Source organism: Centroberyx gerrardi, chromosome 20, assembly GCF_048128805.1.
Source record: "Centroberyx gerrardi isolate f3 chromosome 20, fCenGer3.hap1.cur.20231027, whole genome shotgun sequence".
Lineage (NCBI taxonomy): Eukaryota > Metazoa > Chordata > Actinopteri > Beryciformes > Berycidae > Centroberyx > Centroberyx gerrardi.
The window spans coordinates 14651925-14671447 of NC_136016.1; the positions used below are offsets into that span (position 1 = coordinate 14651925).

The 19523-nt window shown below is 41.5% G+C and overlaps 1 protein-coding gene across 1 annotated transcript in view; it reads right to left on the reverse strand.

Annotated features, from left to right (window-relative positions):
* Window positions 1–155: 155 nt before the first annotated feature.
* Window positions 156–19523, reverse strand: part of afap1l2 (actin filament associated protein 1-like 2) — a 53742-nt gene continuing 34374 nt past the window's right edge. Inside the window, exons 5-19 of the mRNA XM_078290663.1 lie at window positions 13391–13502; window positions 10003–10214; window positions 8474–8653; window positions 8191–8277; window positions 7810–7894; window positions 7476–7580; window positions 6869–7080; window positions 4595–4740; window positions 4376–4490; window positions 3687–3935; window positions 2969–3314; window positions 2338–2511; window positions 1481–1668; window positions 1001–1165; window positions 156–785 (exon numbers count right to left, since the gene is read on the reverse strand). Coding sequence (XP_078146789.1) covers window positions 759–785; window positions 1001–1165; window positions 1481–1668; window positions 2338–2511; window positions 2969–3314; window positions 3687–3935; window positions 4376–4490; window positions 4595–4740; window positions 6869–7080; window positions 7476–7580; window positions 7810–7894; window positions 8191–8277; window positions 8474–8653; window positions 10003–10214; window positions 13391–13502 — 2403 coding nt within the window. The 3' untranslated portion in view covers window positions 156–758. The remainder of the gene's footprint in view (window positions 786–1000; window positions 1166–1480; window positions 1669–2337; window positions 2512–2968; window positions 3315–3686; window positions 3936–4375; window positions 4491–4594; window positions 4741–6868; window positions 7081–7475; window positions 7581–7809; window positions 7895–8190; window positions 8278–8473; window positions 8654–10002; window positions 10215–13390; window positions 13503–19523) is intronic.

Here is a 19523-nt window from a genome sequence, read left to right on the forward strand (position 1 = left end):
GCTGAATACTGAACCAAAAGACAAGTTGGCTTGATTAGTGTAAAAACTCCAAAGACTCATCCAGATAAGGTAAGTCAAACGTTGAGATCATCTTAAAGGCAAAAGGAGATGTTTTCATGAACAACAAATGCATTATCAAGCCAGAATTGCTGTCAGTACATTTTTATTTGAATAAAAAGTGCATTTTTAGCTAGCAATACAACAAGTCAAAAGGCAGAACAATAATGGTGTAAATATATTTACATCTTGGCTACCAGCATATATGAACCAAGCTACAATCTAGAGAGTACCAAATGGCCAATTTAGTAGAGGGGAGTCTTTCTATATAACATACCTGTTCAAGCAAACTGGCTTTCAGTGGTCTCAAATTTTAGGCTGTTTTCATTGCAATAAACATCCCATTTGTGCATCGTTATCAGAAACAATTATAAGACTGGCCAAAATGCAACTACATCAAATTCCTCCTTTTTGGAAACGGAGAAAAACAACTTCAAAAAGTCATTGAAACTAAAATTGTCCAGTGGCATTAGTCAGTGAGGAGACAGCTTGTGCCTCTATCTGATTGGCTCTCTGTGCTCTTGACAAGGAGGTGATGAGGATGGAGGGTCCAGAGAAGGGAGGATGCTGATGAACTGGTCCTGGTCCTAAACCCAGCCGCTCCTTGCCAAAGCAGGTCAGGTGGCACAGAGCCGACCCGGCCAAGAGAAACAGGTTGACCTTAGAGGTAACAGGAGGTCAAAAGACATTCATGCTCCCTCCTAGAAGGTGGATTTCTTCTCCCACTCCTGTAAATACAAAAAATGATGTTATTTAGGTAGTCTGACAGTATATACGCCATGATAATATCACAATAGCAGTTCCTGAAACATGTACCTTCTTTGGTATTGTGCGTGGAACTAGCCAAGAAAAACTCAAAACGGATCCGTGTTTCAGGAGACACCTTAATGCCTTTGTTCCACTGATGTCTGTATGTTTTTATTTCTCAAAAACACAGTCTCACCTTAGCCTTCTGCAGGACATTGACTTTGCTGGTGGCCATGATGGAGGCGGGTCTGTTCTTCAGCACGGTGGCAGAGTTGACTGGAGAGGAAGAGTCTCCGCTGGCGCTGCTGTTGGAGGGTTGAGACGCTGGAGTCTGGGGAGGAGCCGGGGACGCTGCTTTAGTCTGAGGGCCAAGTGGTAGAGAACAATGTCAGGTACAAAAACGAATAGTATCTTTGATCTGTATCTTAATGAGCCTTTAGATTCTGTGCTAAACTGTTGGAGGTAACACTGTCAATCCCCCGAACAACATTTTCAACTTTAAAAGCAAGATTTCAATTTACTCCTTTGAATTTCTCATTAGAAACAGTTTTGATATTGTCTCATTTCTGCTAATTCTAATTGTTTCCTCAGTTTTTTTTATTTCTAGTTCACACCATCCTGATTTCACATTCCTCCTGTTGTCCTCCCACCAGGATAGCAAGACCGGCATACGAACCACGGGCGTGTCCTGGAGGCTGCTGTCCAGTGTGGTGCCCAGGGTGAAAGGCCCCGCCTCCACCTTCCTCAGACTCTCCTTTACTTCCACCAGTCGCAGTTCCACCTCCACCCTGCGACGCTCCGCCTCCCGACACGCCTCCTCCTTCTGCTTCAGACTGGCTTCTAGGGAGGCCTGTTGCTTGGGATCTGAGGATAACAGACAGCTGTCAATCATATGGAACAGTGTCTCCTCTGTGATCATTCAGCAGTGATGGGCCAGAACAGCAAAAACACTGCCAATGGCACAAGGAAAAATGTGAAATTAAATGTAAAAATCAACAAAAAAAAACATAAATGTGAAGCATAAACCAAGTAAAATTCAGTACTTTTATAGTAATGAATAGTGACAGTAACGGCAACAGTGCTACTACTCGACAGATGTGGAACCAAAGCCAAAATTGTACACAACCACTATGGTAAGCATGAATATGGAATACACCTTGAATTAATATATTTATCGTTATGTCTGACATTTCTGATGTTTTAAGTCCTAATGCAGGCCAGAGAAATGGAGTTAATCCTATATGTTAATAGGACTAACTATAATCTTATGTTAAATTCTATTGTGATAAAGGGGATAAATATATGGGGGAGTTGCATACAGAATCATCTTCACAGACACTTTAACTTAACTTAGTTCTATACCTGCTCTTCCAATATGACTATCCTTAAGCACTTTGACCTCATACATGTAGTTATTGCGTTACGTCACATTCAAAGTGTCTGTCCAAATACTGGAGCTGACTCTAGCTCATGTTTTGTCCCTAGACTGCTGCGGGTCACTGGCTCTGTCCCTAAACGAAAGTGCAGGTCTACCTTGGCAGGTGCTGCGCTCCTCTTTGGTCTCCCTCCTCTCCTTCTTCAGGTTGGCCAGGCTGCTCCTCACCTCCTCCCTCTCTTTCTCCAGGCGGTCGCGCTCGTCGATGTAGCGTCGCATGTCTGCCTCCGTGCGGTTCTTGCCCAGTTTCACCTCGACTGCTCCGGGACACCCTGGCAATTCAGTTGTATGAATTAATGATTGAAAATTTGACTCAATTTCTGTTCATACGAGGGCAAAAAGGAAAGAAAAATGATACAATATTTATAAGGACATTTACAGGATAGTATAGAGAGAAACAACAAACAGAGACATTAAAAAAAATCGAATATTTCTGCTGCAGGATTCAAACACAAAAAATACACTCTACTGCTGCTGCCTTTGACTGTGGAGGATGGAGCTTTTCACTAGATGGAGCTGTGGTAATGTAAGATTAAGACATAGAGCGAGGAAAGTTGGGACAGAATCTCACACAATGCAAAGAAAACAAAAAAGACCAACATTTAGTTCATCCATTTGGATATCAATTGAAAATTTCCCTGAGGTAAAGAGGTAAATCACTAAAATTTAGCATTCTTGTTAGACCATTTTTGTGATATTTCAACCCCATTGCCCCTGTTTTTCCCTCACCCATGGTAAAGGCCTTGGGCTTGTCTCCACTGCTGGTGCTTCTGCCCCGGAGGGGTTGCGGGCTGTGAGGAAGTCCAGATGCAGCCTGAGCCAGCCCTCCTGGGCTCTGCTGGGCTTTGTGGATGTGTGCCCCAGGCGGGTTGGAGCCCTGGGGGTTCAGTAATCCGGGGCTAGCCCTCTTCAGAGGCTCCTGGCATTGGGACGAGGTCTTCTGTGGCTGGGTCTGGGGCCGGAGCGGGCCAGGGGACAGGGGGCGCTCTTGCTCAGGTTTGCTGGTAGCAGGAGTCAAACTGGTGCCATTTATCATATGTGGAGGCTCCGGCTCAGAAGGATTAGTTGAGTCAAGCTGGAAGCAATGCACAGAATATAGAGTGTGAATGCACAAGTAAACACCGACTGCTGTCTCACCTGTAGGCCTTCTGCGCAAAAAGGTTTCAACTGTCCATTTACTGCTTATAACCTATGGTCCCTTCAAAAACTTCAAAAACTCTTTAATGTGCATTTACTGGCCATAACTAACAGTCCTGTCAAAAAACTCAAATCTATAAAAAAGTCTATTCTTAAAGGCGAATTCTTCAAATTTGATCCAATGTCAGTTTAACATCAGTTTCATTTCCATTATCCATGGAATCTGTTGGCCCCAGATATACCAAATATGACTAAATATGTAAATATAGGACAACAGGTTACTGAGAGACAAATTATATCCATTCCCTACCTCTCTTATTTGACATAAGGGGTCCTGCTGTTCCTCTGTGGGGGAATGTCCGGAGGTTTCTTTGTGTGGAGGGGCTTTAGTCCCGCAGGACGTATGGAGGAACGAGCGCACGGGGATGAGGTCCAGGTAAACCCTGCTTTCACGATCCTGCCCTGTACCCACCGGGTCCTTGGCATCCTGAGTGCACGATTCGTTATGTTCCTGAAGGCTGCTCTCCTCACTGTCCGGTAGGACGCTCTCTTCTACATCCTGGTGTGGCATGAGACGAGGAATAAAGCATTATGAGATAGAGCATGGCCAGATGAAATGAGTCCACCTATAGTGAAACTGAAACTGACAGTATGATTACAAAACAAAAGTACAAAACAGATCCCAACAAAACACTTCTTTTGTAGTCAAGTTTATGGTTTATTTATAGTTTATGTTTATAGTCTAATAGCACATGACTCTAAATTGTGGAAAAAAAACCTTGGGTTATTAATTAGAGCTATTAATACCACTAATACATTTGAATTTATTAAGTTACTGATACTAATTAATACTAACTTACAATGTTGCTAATACAGTAGAATATTGGGGCTGTGTCTCAGATGTTTTGGTTACATTCGACAAGGGGATGCACCTAGTTTAATACATCCATGGGATGCACAGATAATGTGATAGTGTATTCTAATGCTGAGTGAGTCTACCTCTGGGTCGGCTCCTATAGACGCCACATCATCGTACAGCTCATCAGAAGTGTGAGGGATGGAGGGTGGGCTGTCTATGTAGGTGTTGGGCTCTGAATACCTCCTCTGCATCAAGCTGGAGGAAACACACAGACAGGTCTCACTTAAATATTGTGTCTCCACATATACACACATATAGAAAGATGTCCCTTAAAAAGTAGAGAGGAGTGAGTATCTCACTATAAGGAAGTCTTGGCCGCATTGACAATGCTGGAGATCCTCTCAGAGTTGACATAGTCGTACGTCAGCTCCTCTGGGTCGGTCTTGGTCCCCGTCTGGGACAGCAAGAGGCCCAGCCAGTGGCCCATGTCTGCTGAAGACTTAGCCTGAGGAGAGGAGAGGAGGGGAGAGGAGGAGAGGAGAGGAGACAAGAGAGGAGAGGAGAGGAGAGGAGAGGAGAGGAGAGGAGAGGAGAGGAGGGGAGGGGAGAGGAGGAGAGGAGAGGAGAGGAGAGGAGAGGAGAGGAGAGGAGAGGAGAGGAGGGGAGGGGAGAGGAGGAGAGGAGGAGAGGAGAGGAGAGGAGAGGAGAGGAGAGGAGAGGAGGAAAAAACTATTTTATTTGGTGTGTAGTGGTGGTTCAGAAGACGAAAGCATACATATGTAATTGCAACATCATGGGTGTGAATCCAGCCCATGACTTCTGCTACATGCCATCTGTCACTTTATATTATCCAAAACACTAATACACCATTTTACGACTTCACAGCAGTATTTCAATGTGCAAAACTTGTTTTGAAAGTGGACTTCCCTATTGTGCTGCAGTGCTACTCGCCTGGGCAATGGTGCTAGAAGTAACAAGAAACTGTAAGCACATGTTGAACTGATTTAGTGATCTGCATGTCTAGTAAGCATTTAAACATTGTGATAATGTGAAGTGGCTGTTTTCTGAGAATTGAGAATGTGATTTTCTCTTTTGCACGTAAGCACAATCCTGCAAGTCAGTTTGGGTCTTTGTGTTATTAATTTTATAGGTTCACACTCTGTTGTGAAAGTTAAGACAAAGCAATCATGAAATACTGTAAATCAGAAATGCCATAACAAGTAAGTGGTAACACTTTACTTGAGGCACAATTCCATGAAGTGTTATGGGATATTCATAATGATTAAATAAATACAATAAATTACAAGTGTGGTTACTGACATATAAAATAGCTCATTATGCCCTATTTCAATAACCAGAATAAATTACACCCATAGTGTTGCAGTTTCATAAAGGGACACAACATGTTAACAGCCTGTTATAAAAGATTCAAGTAGCTCATCCACTACAGCTATATGTACCATTACCAAATAATCTTTTGTCTTTACCACTATGAGGATGTACACGTTCAACACATAATTCTCTAAAATGACAACAGGTGGTACGCTTGTTGAAGTTTTTATCTTTGAAGAACAGGACTAAAGCTATATATGAATATGAGTCTATTTATTTCTCGGAACCTCCCTTCCTTTCCTCCTTCAGATTGTTTCTTTTTGTTTCCAGTAATCATGTTTTGTTTCATCTAGCAAATACTGGACCAAGGAAGTAACTTGTATATCGGTTTGTGGAAAGTTTTGAAAAAAACAACAACAACAAAAAGCATAAATGTGTCAGAAAGAATCTTTAAGACTAAACAAAGGATTCCATTGGCTAATACCAAATATGCGCTGTAACAGGGTGGTACTGGAAGCTTAATGAAAAAGGGTGTTGCATTAAGACCCCAAGATCCCAGTTCATCCCCACCCTTCACACACACACACTCATATGCACTCATAACACGCAGAACACCCTTGCGTGCACACAGACACACACACACACACACACACACATTACATACTTTGATCTCAGCAGAAAGGGATTTTCATGCGAGGGTATGTTTAGTGTTTAGTATTCGTGCGAGAAGCAGTGCACCGGTCTCTCTCTGAGAAATGCTAACATGTGGTTTCTCCTGCGGACGTTCGCTGTGCTGCGCTGCTGCTTCTTCCTCAGGACCACAGTGACTCGTCCCATCACAGGACCCACACCCTCTCCTATGGGACGAGGCTGAGCTGAGCTCTCATCTGAGGCAACCGTCAACTGGGGACAGGGAATGGACTGGGAAGCCTATGTGTGCGTGATTATGTGTTTTTGTGGAGGCACATACGGATACAAGTGTTAAGACAGATGTCCATTATCAATCATCTGTGGTAAACAGCCGGTCTAGCTGGTTACCCACCAATATTCTCAGAAAAACACAGAAAAACACACTTGTTGGCAGTCTTCCCTTCAGTTTAAAACCTTTTTTTTCAGCAGCGGTTTGGGAAAAATTAGTATCATCGAATTACAGTAAATTAAATTCATCCGATTTCTGCACAGTCACAGCACTGTGGAGCTGATGCAGCTTCATTATATGAAGCCTTTTCTCACACTCCTAACCCCAAAACGTTTGCAGAGATATTATAAACTTAAACAGAAGACAGCAGTTGTTTCCCTACCTCTAGAGTGGCTATCTGTGTCCCGTCCATGTCGATCCTAAAGGAGTAGAGGTGCTCAGGACTGGGGACTGGCACCACGCTGCAGCCTCCCAGGGTCAAAGCGGGCTGGCTCACTTTGGTCTTGCCCTTGTCCTGGTAAAACCACAGCTGGCCATTCTTGATCAGACACCAGCGGGTCCGCCACTGGCTGTTCACCAGCACATTGAGGTAGCCTGACAGAGGGGGGGTAGTTTGTTCATCTGGGATGTATAGTCCTGCCATGACTCTCAGCGGTTGTATGTAATGACACAAAACTACTGATTCTTAGGAATTATTGCTAAAATGGTCTAAAATCAAGTTGTTGTGGCACTATCCACAGTAGCTGGCCAAAAATCAAGTGTACAGTGTGTATCCTAAAAACTGAGCAGAATAAGATTGAATTTAAATTACTGAATACTGAATTACTGAATGAATGGGTTTTCTGAAAAGGAGTAGCTAATTTTGGCTGGATTCTTTTTTTTACCAGAGTATATGAAAAACTAAGGCTAAGGCAGGACTAAGGCTGAGTAACAGTCTCTCACTACAGCGAGATTTTAAAGTTCGGCATGGTGTGTAGGTCTCTATTCACCTGAGGTGTCGACACATTTCTCTGGGCTCTCTAATGAGGAAGGCTTTTTCTTGCCGATGTTCATGAGGTTGCTGAACTTGAGACCTGCACCATATTTTTTCTTCACTGTGGGGGAGAGAAGTTTAGGGCAAGATTAGCTGAGATTTCTCCCAACAGTAATGACCGTAGTGGAGTGTGCAATTACTGAAACACAGAAACAATATTTATTTATGTTTATAGCTTTTTATAAGATGGCAATGAGAAATATACTATCCAGGTGCCCAAATCCCTATGGAGGAGTTCAGTCAAACAGTCTGAGTAGAAACTGAAAAATAAAAGCTAAGGAGTAGCTCACCATCTTTGGTTTCAGGAGTCTCAGCATGGCTGTCAGTGCTGCTGCCGCTTTCTGAAGCCACCGAGTATCTCTCACTCAGCTCCCCCTGTATGTTCAAATCTATATTTTAGGAGACACTCTCATACAAAACGACTTATGACAGAAAGATGACTACTCATGCTACTGTTGGTGAGCCATATGGTTCATGTATAGGCAATGCCACGCAAAAAATGGCCATTGCCCCAACCATCATGGACAAACAATAACTGATATATAGAGCCCTGGAGCATTTTTTATTCCACTGGTCACCTGTGATATTCATGTATCAATAAAGCAAATAATCTAACAAATGGGGTTGCTCCCAAACCCCCCGATACACACAAAAGTGATGGATAAGTGTACCTTAGTACAGATGAGCCTTGGGGAGTCGGACACAAAGTGCTGCGGGTCACAGCTCTCAGCTGGTCTGGGACTGATCTCCTGGATCACCTGGTACGAAAGAAGAGATGTCATTCTCATATTCACGTTTAAAAATGACTCATCAGCCCTTCCTGCTTCACTGGAAATGAATACGGAAACAAGTTCTGTGCCTCTACTCAAGAGTTCACGATGCAACTTCTCGGGTTAAACTAATACCAGCTGCTCCACCAGAGCATAAGAACGAGGCGTCGGTGGCACGGCTCACCTTCAGCCACTGCTCCGTCTGCTCCTTGCTCTGCAGCCCCAGCACGATGGCCTCCCCTCCCACAGGAATGATCTTCAGCTTGTGCTCCTTCCTCTTCAGCTGCTTCTCCTTGTAGACCACGCTGCAGCCCAGCAGGCTCACATCCAGCAGAGGCGTCTGCTCTTTGGAGCTCTTATAGCACTGGAGGGAGCAGAGAGACGATCGACTCAGCTCTGTGATTTTACTTCCCACCGCTCACACACTGTCACTCCACCACTGGCTTGCTTTGTTTTATGAGACTGAACAGATTTATTCACTCTCAAGTTGACCGTCTGAGCTTTTGTTACACGGGCTTACAGTATGTGACAGCTAAACAGTTTTGCATGTATTTCATAGCAGTGAAAGTATTTTTTTGTGGTTGGTTTGTGGTTGTGTTTGAAGTAAAACAGACATGTATTTTGAGTTAAAATAAATTCAGAAAATTACCAAGTCAAACATTCAACAAAAGCATTTATCCTGTTATATGAGCGATTCAGTTTAAAAATGACATGGAGGTCATTTTACAAATAACCCCCATTGCTGGAACAATAAAGTGATAAATAACAAAGTGCTTAATACTGTAATAAGTCCTGCATACCAACATTTATTATCATGACTCACCAAAATCCTTACTGCTGTATTTCGACAACATCTTTTCTTATCTGCTTCTATCCATGTTTTAAAGGAGGATGGTTTAGATACGATCCATAATCCTTTTTGTGATTTAATACAATAGACAATTATAGCTCAACACAAGTTTGTCTCTGTTTGAAAATCGGGAGAATGGGTTTCAATTCCTGTGGTGGATGCAGCCTGAGCCCCATATGGTTTTGTGCTGTGACATGTTAAGGCATACAATTCTGCAAATAATTAAAACCTTACACAATATGAGCCATAGCTGAGTAATATGTGAAAGTCCACTGAACAAAGAGCAATTCTAAAAAATGTTTCCAAATCTGAAAGTTACTTCTTTGCTACTACCAACACCAGTAAACAACACATAAAGATACATTTTACTCCAGACTATGGAAATATTAAAAGATCAGTTAGCAGGAATCAGTAATAAGGCCTATTTTTCCCTGCAGTCAATAAATCACTTGATTTATGAAACTTTTCTAATTGGTGGCCTTTTCGTCCCACTGGCACAGCACAAAAACATTAATGAACCAAAGTGAGAAGAGAGTCATGCTAGACTATCCCACTGCTCTTTGTTTATAGCTTGATTTATTGGATTGATATTTTTGCACTCTAGAACCAAGTGACTGAACTAGGACAGCAAGTGACGGCTAAACATGGAGTTTTGAAAGTATTTTGAAGGTTTGCTTACATTAGCATTATGTGTAAACACTGTACTTCTATTTTGAGTTACAGTGAAACATTATAGTTATATAGAGAATATTTTCCACCCACAAACCCTAAAACTCTATGCATAAAACCTCTAAGACTCTTGATATACCCAGAACTTCAACACAGGCGCTTTAATTCTGATATTGACGCGGTCCTTCACCCACCAGGAGGCGCTGGTCTTTGATGACACACAGCTGCTTGGCCCACTGGCCCAGCCACTTCTTCCTCCACAGGAAGGCACAGATCCGGCTGTCCTTCATCAGCTCGATGGATGCCTCTGCTGACGGCCACTGGTGCTGCGCTGATGGTGACTTCCCTCTGGTCACCTCCTCCTCATCGTAGGACTCGTACGAACTGCTGACTGCCTCCCCGTCATCTAAGAGACAGAAAAAGAGGAGGCCATTATGTAAGAGGTAAAAAACGAGGGGGCAGAGGTCAGAGGAAGAGGATGAATTAAGAGGCAAGAGCAGACCAGATACATAACGATGGCTGCCTCCTAGTTTGACATCCTTTCTTTTTTCACCCTTTCTTTTTTCATACCCTTCCAACAGTGCAAACCGTCCAACATCTGCTCCTGTCAGTCTGAAGACAGAGGAAGAGGCAGAGCAGACACTGAGTGCACATTGCACTGTGGGATGGGTTTGGAGGACCGAATGATGTCAATCTACTGGAAGAGGCCTGCATTTTTACCCCTGGTCCAATTCTTCGATGGAAGTTAACACACAGCGAATGATGATTTCTCCACAATGCAAACTGCAATTAAAGTACTGATGGAATATGGCGACAGAGAAAGAGACCAAGATATGAGGAAAGTAACAGAAATGGAGAGGGAGACGGGGCTGATGAATGATTCCTGTCACAAGTCTTGGCTGAAAGTTGTTTGTTTACATGCGAGACCATGGATCATGCTGGACAATGAGGACTGGAAGACATGCCCATTGGTCCATGCACATTGTGGCTTATAGCTCAGACAACTACAAGGCAGACACACACACACACACACACACACACACACACACACACACACACACACACGTCCAGTGACAGACAGGTAGGTACCCCTGGTGATAACAGCATAGACCACACTGTCAGAGCTGTGTACTCGCATCCAGGGCCCAAAACAGTCCAGCTCTACATAACAACAGAGGAAGAAGATAAAGGAGGAAGAGGATTGGAGAAAAAACGTTGAGGACAATTCATTTAGAAAATTTGTTTAGAAAAAATAATCAATTTCACATGAATAAGTAGAAGCTCAGTGCTTGATAAACCTATAGGCTATGATACACTGGGAAATTTTTCAACAACCTAAATGGGGAACATTCTCAGCAACAGGAAAAAACAAAAAGTGTGATGGTGTCAAAAACTTGCTGCCAGTTACTCACCACAGTCTAACGTATAAAAAGGGTCACTGTTGCATGGGACTGACATGAAACCACTTTCTCTCGAACTGATAAGTATTTCCTGTTGAGAACTTAGATGTATGTATCTCTACTGTCGCTATCGCGTCACTTTGTTTCCAATGTGGTCAACAGCTTTAGGTTTTATTCAAACACCAACCATAACTATAGCTGGCAGAGCAGATGACAGTCCTGATCAGTTTAAAGCTTCTGTAGCTTATTCAGCCATCAATCTAGGTTAAAAATATGCTGCTAAGACTGCAGAACTGCATAATATGACCTTAATTATATATACAGTATGTATATATATAGACCAGGGATTTCCTCCTGCTCCTCCTCCCCCATCAACATCATCTGTACAATATCTGATTTGTGTATATAATATATAATATTTATTCCAGCATTTATTCCAGCATCTTTGCACTCTGCACCATTGCACTATTGTCCTAGCGTTGTTTACATATGTGTATATATATATACTTTTTTTTTTTTATACTTTTTTATATATATGCATATTTGTACATAGTAGTTAGATGTTTAGGTTTACCTCTGTTCATTTTGTTCTGTGTAAGTACATTGAGAGCAACGAAAGTCAAATTCCTTGTATGTGTACATACTTGGCCAATAAAGCTGATTCTGATTCTGATTCTGATATATATATATTTTTTTTCAAAAGTGATTTTATCTGTTTATGTCTCAAGGCTGGCATATTTGAGAAATTCCTTTTCACAGATATGTCTCTTTCATAATACAGCCCAAAAAAAATCATTTTCAGTAGCCATGCGAAAGATTGATTAATATTGACCGTAATATCAACATAGTTATTGGATCCACAAATCGTTCAGCAGTTGTGCCTTGCTGATAATAACCCTAACCTCTGTGCCTGGCCTCTACAGTATATTCACAGGTTTGAAAATTGTGCCATTTTAATGAGGTGAAATGAAACAGGTATTGTCTTCTCCAGTATTATTTTCTTTTAGCAAACGCCCCAACGCAACGCAGGACAGGGCAGAGAGGCCAAAAAGAACCAGACTACTGTATGGAGCCACTGTTTTTCTTCTTCTTTTCTCCTTTTCACTCTGCTGTATCCCGTGGTCACTGGTCCTCCACTCCCAGGAGTTGGAAGACAAGATACTGGGGAACAAAGGAAACCCCTGTTCTCTCTTCTCTCTTCCCTCTCTCAATCTCTCTCTCTCCCTTGCTGTCTCTCTCTTTTTATAAATGCAAGACAAGGATTAGTAAATGCACGGTTCAGTTCAGTGGATATACTAATAAAGATAGTGATACCTTGGAGATTTTAGGAGCTGGAGAGAGAGAAAGAAGGGGGAAAGAGAAATAAGGCAGGGAAACAGAGTAATTCCTAGAAATTACAGAACTGATGTGAATGGGAGGAAAACCACTATATTGGCCAATCTCCTACCCAAACCTTGTGTGTGGTTGTGTGTGTGTGTGTGTGTGTGTGTGCATGTGTGTCTGTGTGTGTGTGTGTGTGTGTGTGTGTGTGTGCACACATGCCTCTGCACAGGGTAGTTGTGACTTTGCAATGTCATATCCCAATGAACCTCTATTAAAAATGATGAAAATTGTTTGCAAAAGCTTAATTTGAAACCCAAATCATTATTGAATTAATCTGGCACATCTTTTCTGTAACAGGTTTGTGCCAAATATGGTAATTCTCCTTTGGTGTGAATGTTCAAGGTAATGTTTCTGAACTTTTGTAAGTAAATGACAAAACCATTTAAAAAGCCTCTTCCTTATTTTTGTAATTTAACACATTATTTGAAACTTGTCGTTGTTGGACGTATTTGGCACTTTTGTTATTTCACCTCAAACTTTTGACTTCTTCTATGGTGTCTGCCACAGTGAAATAATGTCCTATGGGTGCTGCTTAAAAGCCACACTTAAATGGTGTTGTCCTGAGCAAATGATGTAAACATACTAAGGGAAATATTACAATTACTCCATAGACGTGAATACAGTAATTCTCAATGTTCTGTAGAGATGGTAAATGTAATTGCAAACTGTACCCTAAACGGAATCATTGGTATTGAAATAGAGACATGATTAATCAATTATGAGAAAAAACATGTTCCTCTTAATTTGAAGATTAGAGTGAAATAGTTAAAACAGAGGCTGTGCAGGCTGTGAGTCTCACCATTGACAGTTTCCTCATAGGGCTGAGCCTCCTCATAGTAACTCTCACAAGAGTCCATACAGGCTGGAGCTGGGATGGCAGGCAAGGGGAAAGGCTCCCGACCCACCACACCCTGGAAGAGAGAGAGAGAGAGAGAGAGAGAGAGAGAGAGAGAGAGAGAGAGAGAGAGAGAGAGAGAGAGAGAGAGAGAGAGAGAGAGAGAGAGAGAGAGAGATATTATGAAATCCAAAGCATCTTATCACACTTTTAACTTAATTTCAGTGACATGCATTTTAACCATAATTTCTATTCAGGGAGCTATAAGTATAGTCTAAGATGATTTTCCCATTGCTGTTATGGCTTACGAAGCAACAATGAGATTATTCTTTAGACACTATTAGATAGTATACAGTGGAAAGTAACAAGGAAGATGGTAGGAGAAAGATGATGACTTGTGATACAAGTTGTGAACGAGATATTGGGCACGGAAAAAGAAAGATAGGCCTTCTTCAAGACCATGAGAGACCGGACTAAAAAAGCATCACAGTTACAGACAGAACAGCAATGAAAACATTTCATAATAGATAATCGACAATCTAAGAAATAGTGTGTGGAAGAGAATGACAAGGAGGGAAAGAGTGGCACAACCCAAACAAAGTATTGAGGATTTCAAATGGATTCGTCTTCCAAAGCCCTGAAAACGCACTAAGAGTAATCAGATGTTCAAGTTTCAAATCTATCTGCAGGCTGTTCCACACAGAGGGAGCAGAGATCATGACAGATTTCTTACTCATCTCTGTCCAGCCAGCAGAGATGACTCTTGGGACTTCAGACCATATCGAGGGCTTGGAGCCAAAGGGGCGTAAGTGCGATTTTGGGCGAATATGAGTATTATATATCAATTGAAAGGTCTCAGTGAGATCTTTTCAGTGCCAAAAGGACAAAACTGAAATCATGACCCATAATTAAGCAATATCACACGAGAGGGAGTGCTGTTGTACTGTATATCAGCACGGCTGTGATTCGGTCGTAGGCACGAGGCTGCAGGCCGAGTGCCGAAGATAATCACAGCCGTGCTGATATACAGTACAACAGCATGACCTCGAGTGTGATATTGCTTTCATACAAGAGTTGTATAAACAAAGCTATTCATCAAGTAATGGTAATTTGAGACAACAGATGATTTTTGTCTGTTATTTGTCTCCGCCAGTGTTGCCAAGCAACAGGTAAACTGTTTCCCAACTGCAGGCTAGCTAGCTACTTTGAGGTTAGCACAGACAGCTTACTTTCTTCCCAACCTTCCGCCTCGGCTGACCGTTCATAATTAAGGTCAAATGTATCCATATTTGCACTGTCGCTAGGTGCGAATTAAGTTCGAGTTTTGTGTAGACGTGTACTGGGAATATCTGGTAAGCATTTGTTTGTTGCACAACACTGTATTGTCTGCTGTTGTATAAGTTTTATTTAAACAAAAACTGAAAGCCGTAACAGTAAAAGTAGGGTTTTGTTTGCTGCCAAAAGGGCGTAACTGCACTTACGCCCTTTTGACATCTAGCAAAACCCCACTTTTGACACTGAACAAGCATTGTGGGTAGAGGATTCTAACAGCACTTATACAACAGTTAGTTCCGGTCGAGCAATTTGATTGGACAAGAGGCATTCCATGAGTGCTGATATACAGTATAACAGCACTGGGACGCTGTACTGTATGTATCACTCCGCTTCACAGGTGTTCTAATGTAACCTTGATTAGGCTGCGTTCACACATAGAAAGCTCTGCCTGGAGCGCTTCTTGTGAGGAGAAACAAAAAGCGGATCACCACAACGTCATCTGACGTTAGCTGAGTAGCTGGCTAGCTAACCAGCTGGTTAGCACTTCTAGCAGACAATACAGTGTTGTTACCAGATATTGCCAGTACACGTCCACACAAAACTCTAACTTCATTCGCACCTAGCGACAGCGCAAATAGTGTAAAGAGTAAAAAGTGCAATTGCTAGATTTGTATTAAAATGAATGTGTTTTACAATTGTTTACTTACATACGCCCATATTCTGCATGGCTGTATTGGGGCAATGTTTGTGCCAAAAAGGCGTATTTCACTCTTGCCATTTTTAAAAAAGTTAACAAATATAATTCAACTTAAACTGTAGCAGTATTGTTTTTATAGTAATGCTCAATGTGATAACACAGAAAGTTAAAATATTGTGCTTAGTATGTGGTAACGGCAGCTGATCCAAGTTTGATCAAAATTTGTTTTGGCTCTCCTGTAAAATCTACTATAACGCACTTACGTCCCTTTGGCTCCAAGCCCTTGATATTATCTTTCACATGTATGAGTAATATAAATACATACATAAAGAAAGAACAAAGCGTTCCCTGTATGACCTGATAATGGTATATTTTGCACTCCTGTATGTGGAGGAGTGAGGTGGGTGAAAGAAGGGCAGCAGACATCTTAAATAAAGTTGCAACAATATTTTTGCTGTGGCGCCTGAAGTCTCTGTGCTATACAATGCATCACAGTTATTCCTCTGAAATCACAATATCCATCACATAATTACTTCAATTTATCACTTAAACTAACCATACATTCTCTTGGTCAATGCAGTCACAGTACATGACAGCACTGACTAGTTACTACTGTTAGCAGCAGGCTTGCTGTCTAGGTTAATGCTAGTGAATTCACTCCCTGTCAACACATTATAACAAAACCATTAGTTGGTTTTGATAGTGACTCTACTTTTTAGCCATATGTGTATAATAACTTTAGAAAACAAAATTGTGCATTATTGATAATCTACTAATAAACTTGAACTAATATCTTTACTAAATTGCTGACTATGTAATGACATATTGGACATGAGTTTTACACACTTAACACTTATACTAAAACCCATAGTGAAAAAGAATAAAACACAATTATGTACTGGTATGGAATGAGCATACAACAGGTTCCCCTTGACCTCACATCAACTATTCTTAACTAGCATTACTTAACTATTTGCATTCGTATATCTAACATGTACCAGTGACTTACTTTTTATTGATGCCAAGTAAACACTGTGCTGTTCACACAGAAAAGATAATCTCACAGACACACACACACATTTGGTTTTATTACTATAGTTGTTAAAAGATTTCATTGACGTGGATTCATTCCCCAACCCCTAGTCCTTCCCTCAATACTAACCCTAAAATGCCATATCCCAGCTCCTGCCCTATGTTCAGAAAGAACACAAAATCTGAGTTGAGGCGAATGGAGCAAGATGGACACAACTTTGTTCTAGGAGGTGCAAATTGAGGCAAAGAGGCATTTAAATAGGCAGTTCAATTGTAAGCATGATAGAGTAAAAAAATATAATGCTGTCAACCAAACCCACTAATCATTATGGGTGTGGCTATCACACTGGCTTCTTTCTGTTGTGGTAAGTGGCGTCATCAAATGTGCTTGCATCTCGTCACGCCAATTTCACTTTCTTATTTCTCAAGTCAAGCGGTCAAATTCATAGAAGTAAAGCGAAATTTCACCTCGCTAACTCTCTGAATATTTATATTTATTTATTTAATATCTAAATCCAGCTCCTTACTCTAGCCTGCAACACCAAAATGGATCTTTTGTCAAAAAGAGGATCAACAATATGGCCTCACTTTGGAGGATTTTCCTCATCTTTCACCACAGAATGCACCAAATATTAGGGACACTTGCTCTTTTGATGAAGTACACTGATGAGGTTGATCCAGGTAAGAGCCAATATCCCTTATTAAATCTATATTAAATCTATACCAATCACAAAGGAGGAGATGTAGATAAAGAGAAGCAGATGAGTTAAAGAAGGATTTTTAAGCATTGACACAATTGAGATGTGGATTGTGCAAAAGGAGCTGCAACTCAACATCAGGAAGATGTCCCTAATATTTTGTACATTCAGTGCATGTCCTTGAGGGGAAAATGTCCAAGGTAATGTCACAACCAACACACACACAGACAGTATTACTGTAACCTGTGTCCTTCCCCCAGGCTCAACATTTGGCTAATCCACCTGTCTCTTCAACAGTGAGTTGGGAATTCCTCATGTAACCAATCCTTGTCTGAGTCTGACCTCACTCTGTGCACTGGGAGAATTACATGTTTGCCTTCGGGGAAGTGTGTGTGTGTGTGTGTGCCCAGTGGCTTTCCTGAAATCAATCAGCCCGGCTTCACCTCTTTCCTTCTCCTCGTCTCCTGTTCCTGCTGTGGTAAAGTCTAGCTGTCTGTCTGCCCCTTGCCCATATTACTGGAAACCACCAAACTGTCTGCTGCCTGGCTGCCTGTGTGGGCCTCAATATACAATATATATCTTCATTACTTTTATACGCAACAGAAGTCAGAACATCAACCACGTTATGCCTTTCCATCATCAGTCAAATGTCTACAAGCTCTGCTGATCATTGTCTTGTGCTGGATCTCATGCAGCCACACCTCATGCTCAGGCTGGGAGGTCTGGAGAAAATCATGTAAGAGGACAGGCCCAGTTTTAGACTGCAGTCACAAATATTTGGTGGCCAACTTTTTTTTCTTCTATAGAACGGTCTACTATGGCTCTACTGTAGTCAACTAGCAAATTATAATGCCCAGTTATATCACATTAATTGGAGCTAAAATGTTCTCCCCTAGAATGAAAGAAAATTTGAAAGTAAATGGATTTTGTTATCATGACATGTTTACCAATAATACCAAAATATAATGAAATGTCAACTCACAGTTTGATACCACACACCAGTGACTCCATGTTTACTTTGCCAGGTGCTGAGATTTCTGGCTTTCAAAACTCACTTTCCGACCCGTACACTTGTTTTGGAGCAAAAACGCCCCACCCATTGGAATTTCAAGACACTCCCAATCTCTGACCACAGCTGTATATAATAGAAAAGTTAGCAGGGTAGCTGTGGTGGGTAGCAGACAGTGGGACACATGAGTTTTGCCTTGACACATACTATATAATTTCTGCACACCTCAAAGTCTTTGAGTGATAAGTTTTTAGGACAAAAACCAAAAAAGGTAGATATTGAGAAGGAGATATAATCCCGCACACTGTCTACACTTGCATAATACTTTCTTGTGATGTTTCATTCATAGGACTTTCATCAGGCAAAGATGTGGCGATTTAGGACTGAATTATGATGAAACATTGCAATAAAGTATCATGCAAGTGTTGACAATGTGCAACATTATATCTCTTTCTCACATACTACATATCGAAAAACGTACTCTGCTGAGAGACAGTCTCTCCAAATAAGAAATTAATAGTTACCAAGGAGAATACAAACAATTAGTGAATCCCCTCATGGTAAATTTCATTTTTTTCCAATATCAAGAAAGACATAACATCACACAGCAAAGATTTAGATGATGGAGGTACCGAAGACGTCCATAGTAAAAGGACTCTTCTACGGGCAATCGGAGAGGTACAAGAAATGACATTTACTTGCTTAAATGGATTTCAAATATTCTGTTAACTTGGCACATGAGCAAATCACATGGTACAAGTCACTCGGGGACAGAGAGCATCTGTTGCAGGAGTCTGATGTTCCTGGGTTTATATTAGAAAGCATATAGTTTTCCTCAAGTGGGCTCTGTAAAGCACCTTGAGTTGAATGAGACTGAGCCTGGCACTTGAAGACGATTCGTTAAACTTCTTCTAATGCCTCCTCCCACCGCTGATCTGAAAGTGCAGCCTGTATTCCTTTTCCCTCTTTGCCCTCATTTTCCCCAAGGCATGGCACATTCTCTGAGAATACAAGATCATAAGAAATGTGCGATATATAACCCTCAAGCAGAGAAGCTGCATGTAATATGCAATCCCTGCCTGAGGGAGGTGGGATCTGTGGCAAAGTGGAAATATGAGCTTTAACAAAGTTGCGGATACTAAAGAATCTAAAAAGATCAGAGTATGTTTAATTAAAGGCGGAGACCAGTGGGTCAAAACTGGCAAAGTTCGCTTCACTGTAGAGATATCTGAGGCAGCAAAGGCCCTTCCTTACACATGATTTTTCTCCCAAATCAAGTTTGGCAGGTAAAGTTCACTTGAGGTTTTGGTTCATTTGTGTCCAAAGGCTTTTATTGCGTGGGTAAGAAGGTCAAATAGCTACATATTACTCCTGGAGAGAAGAGGA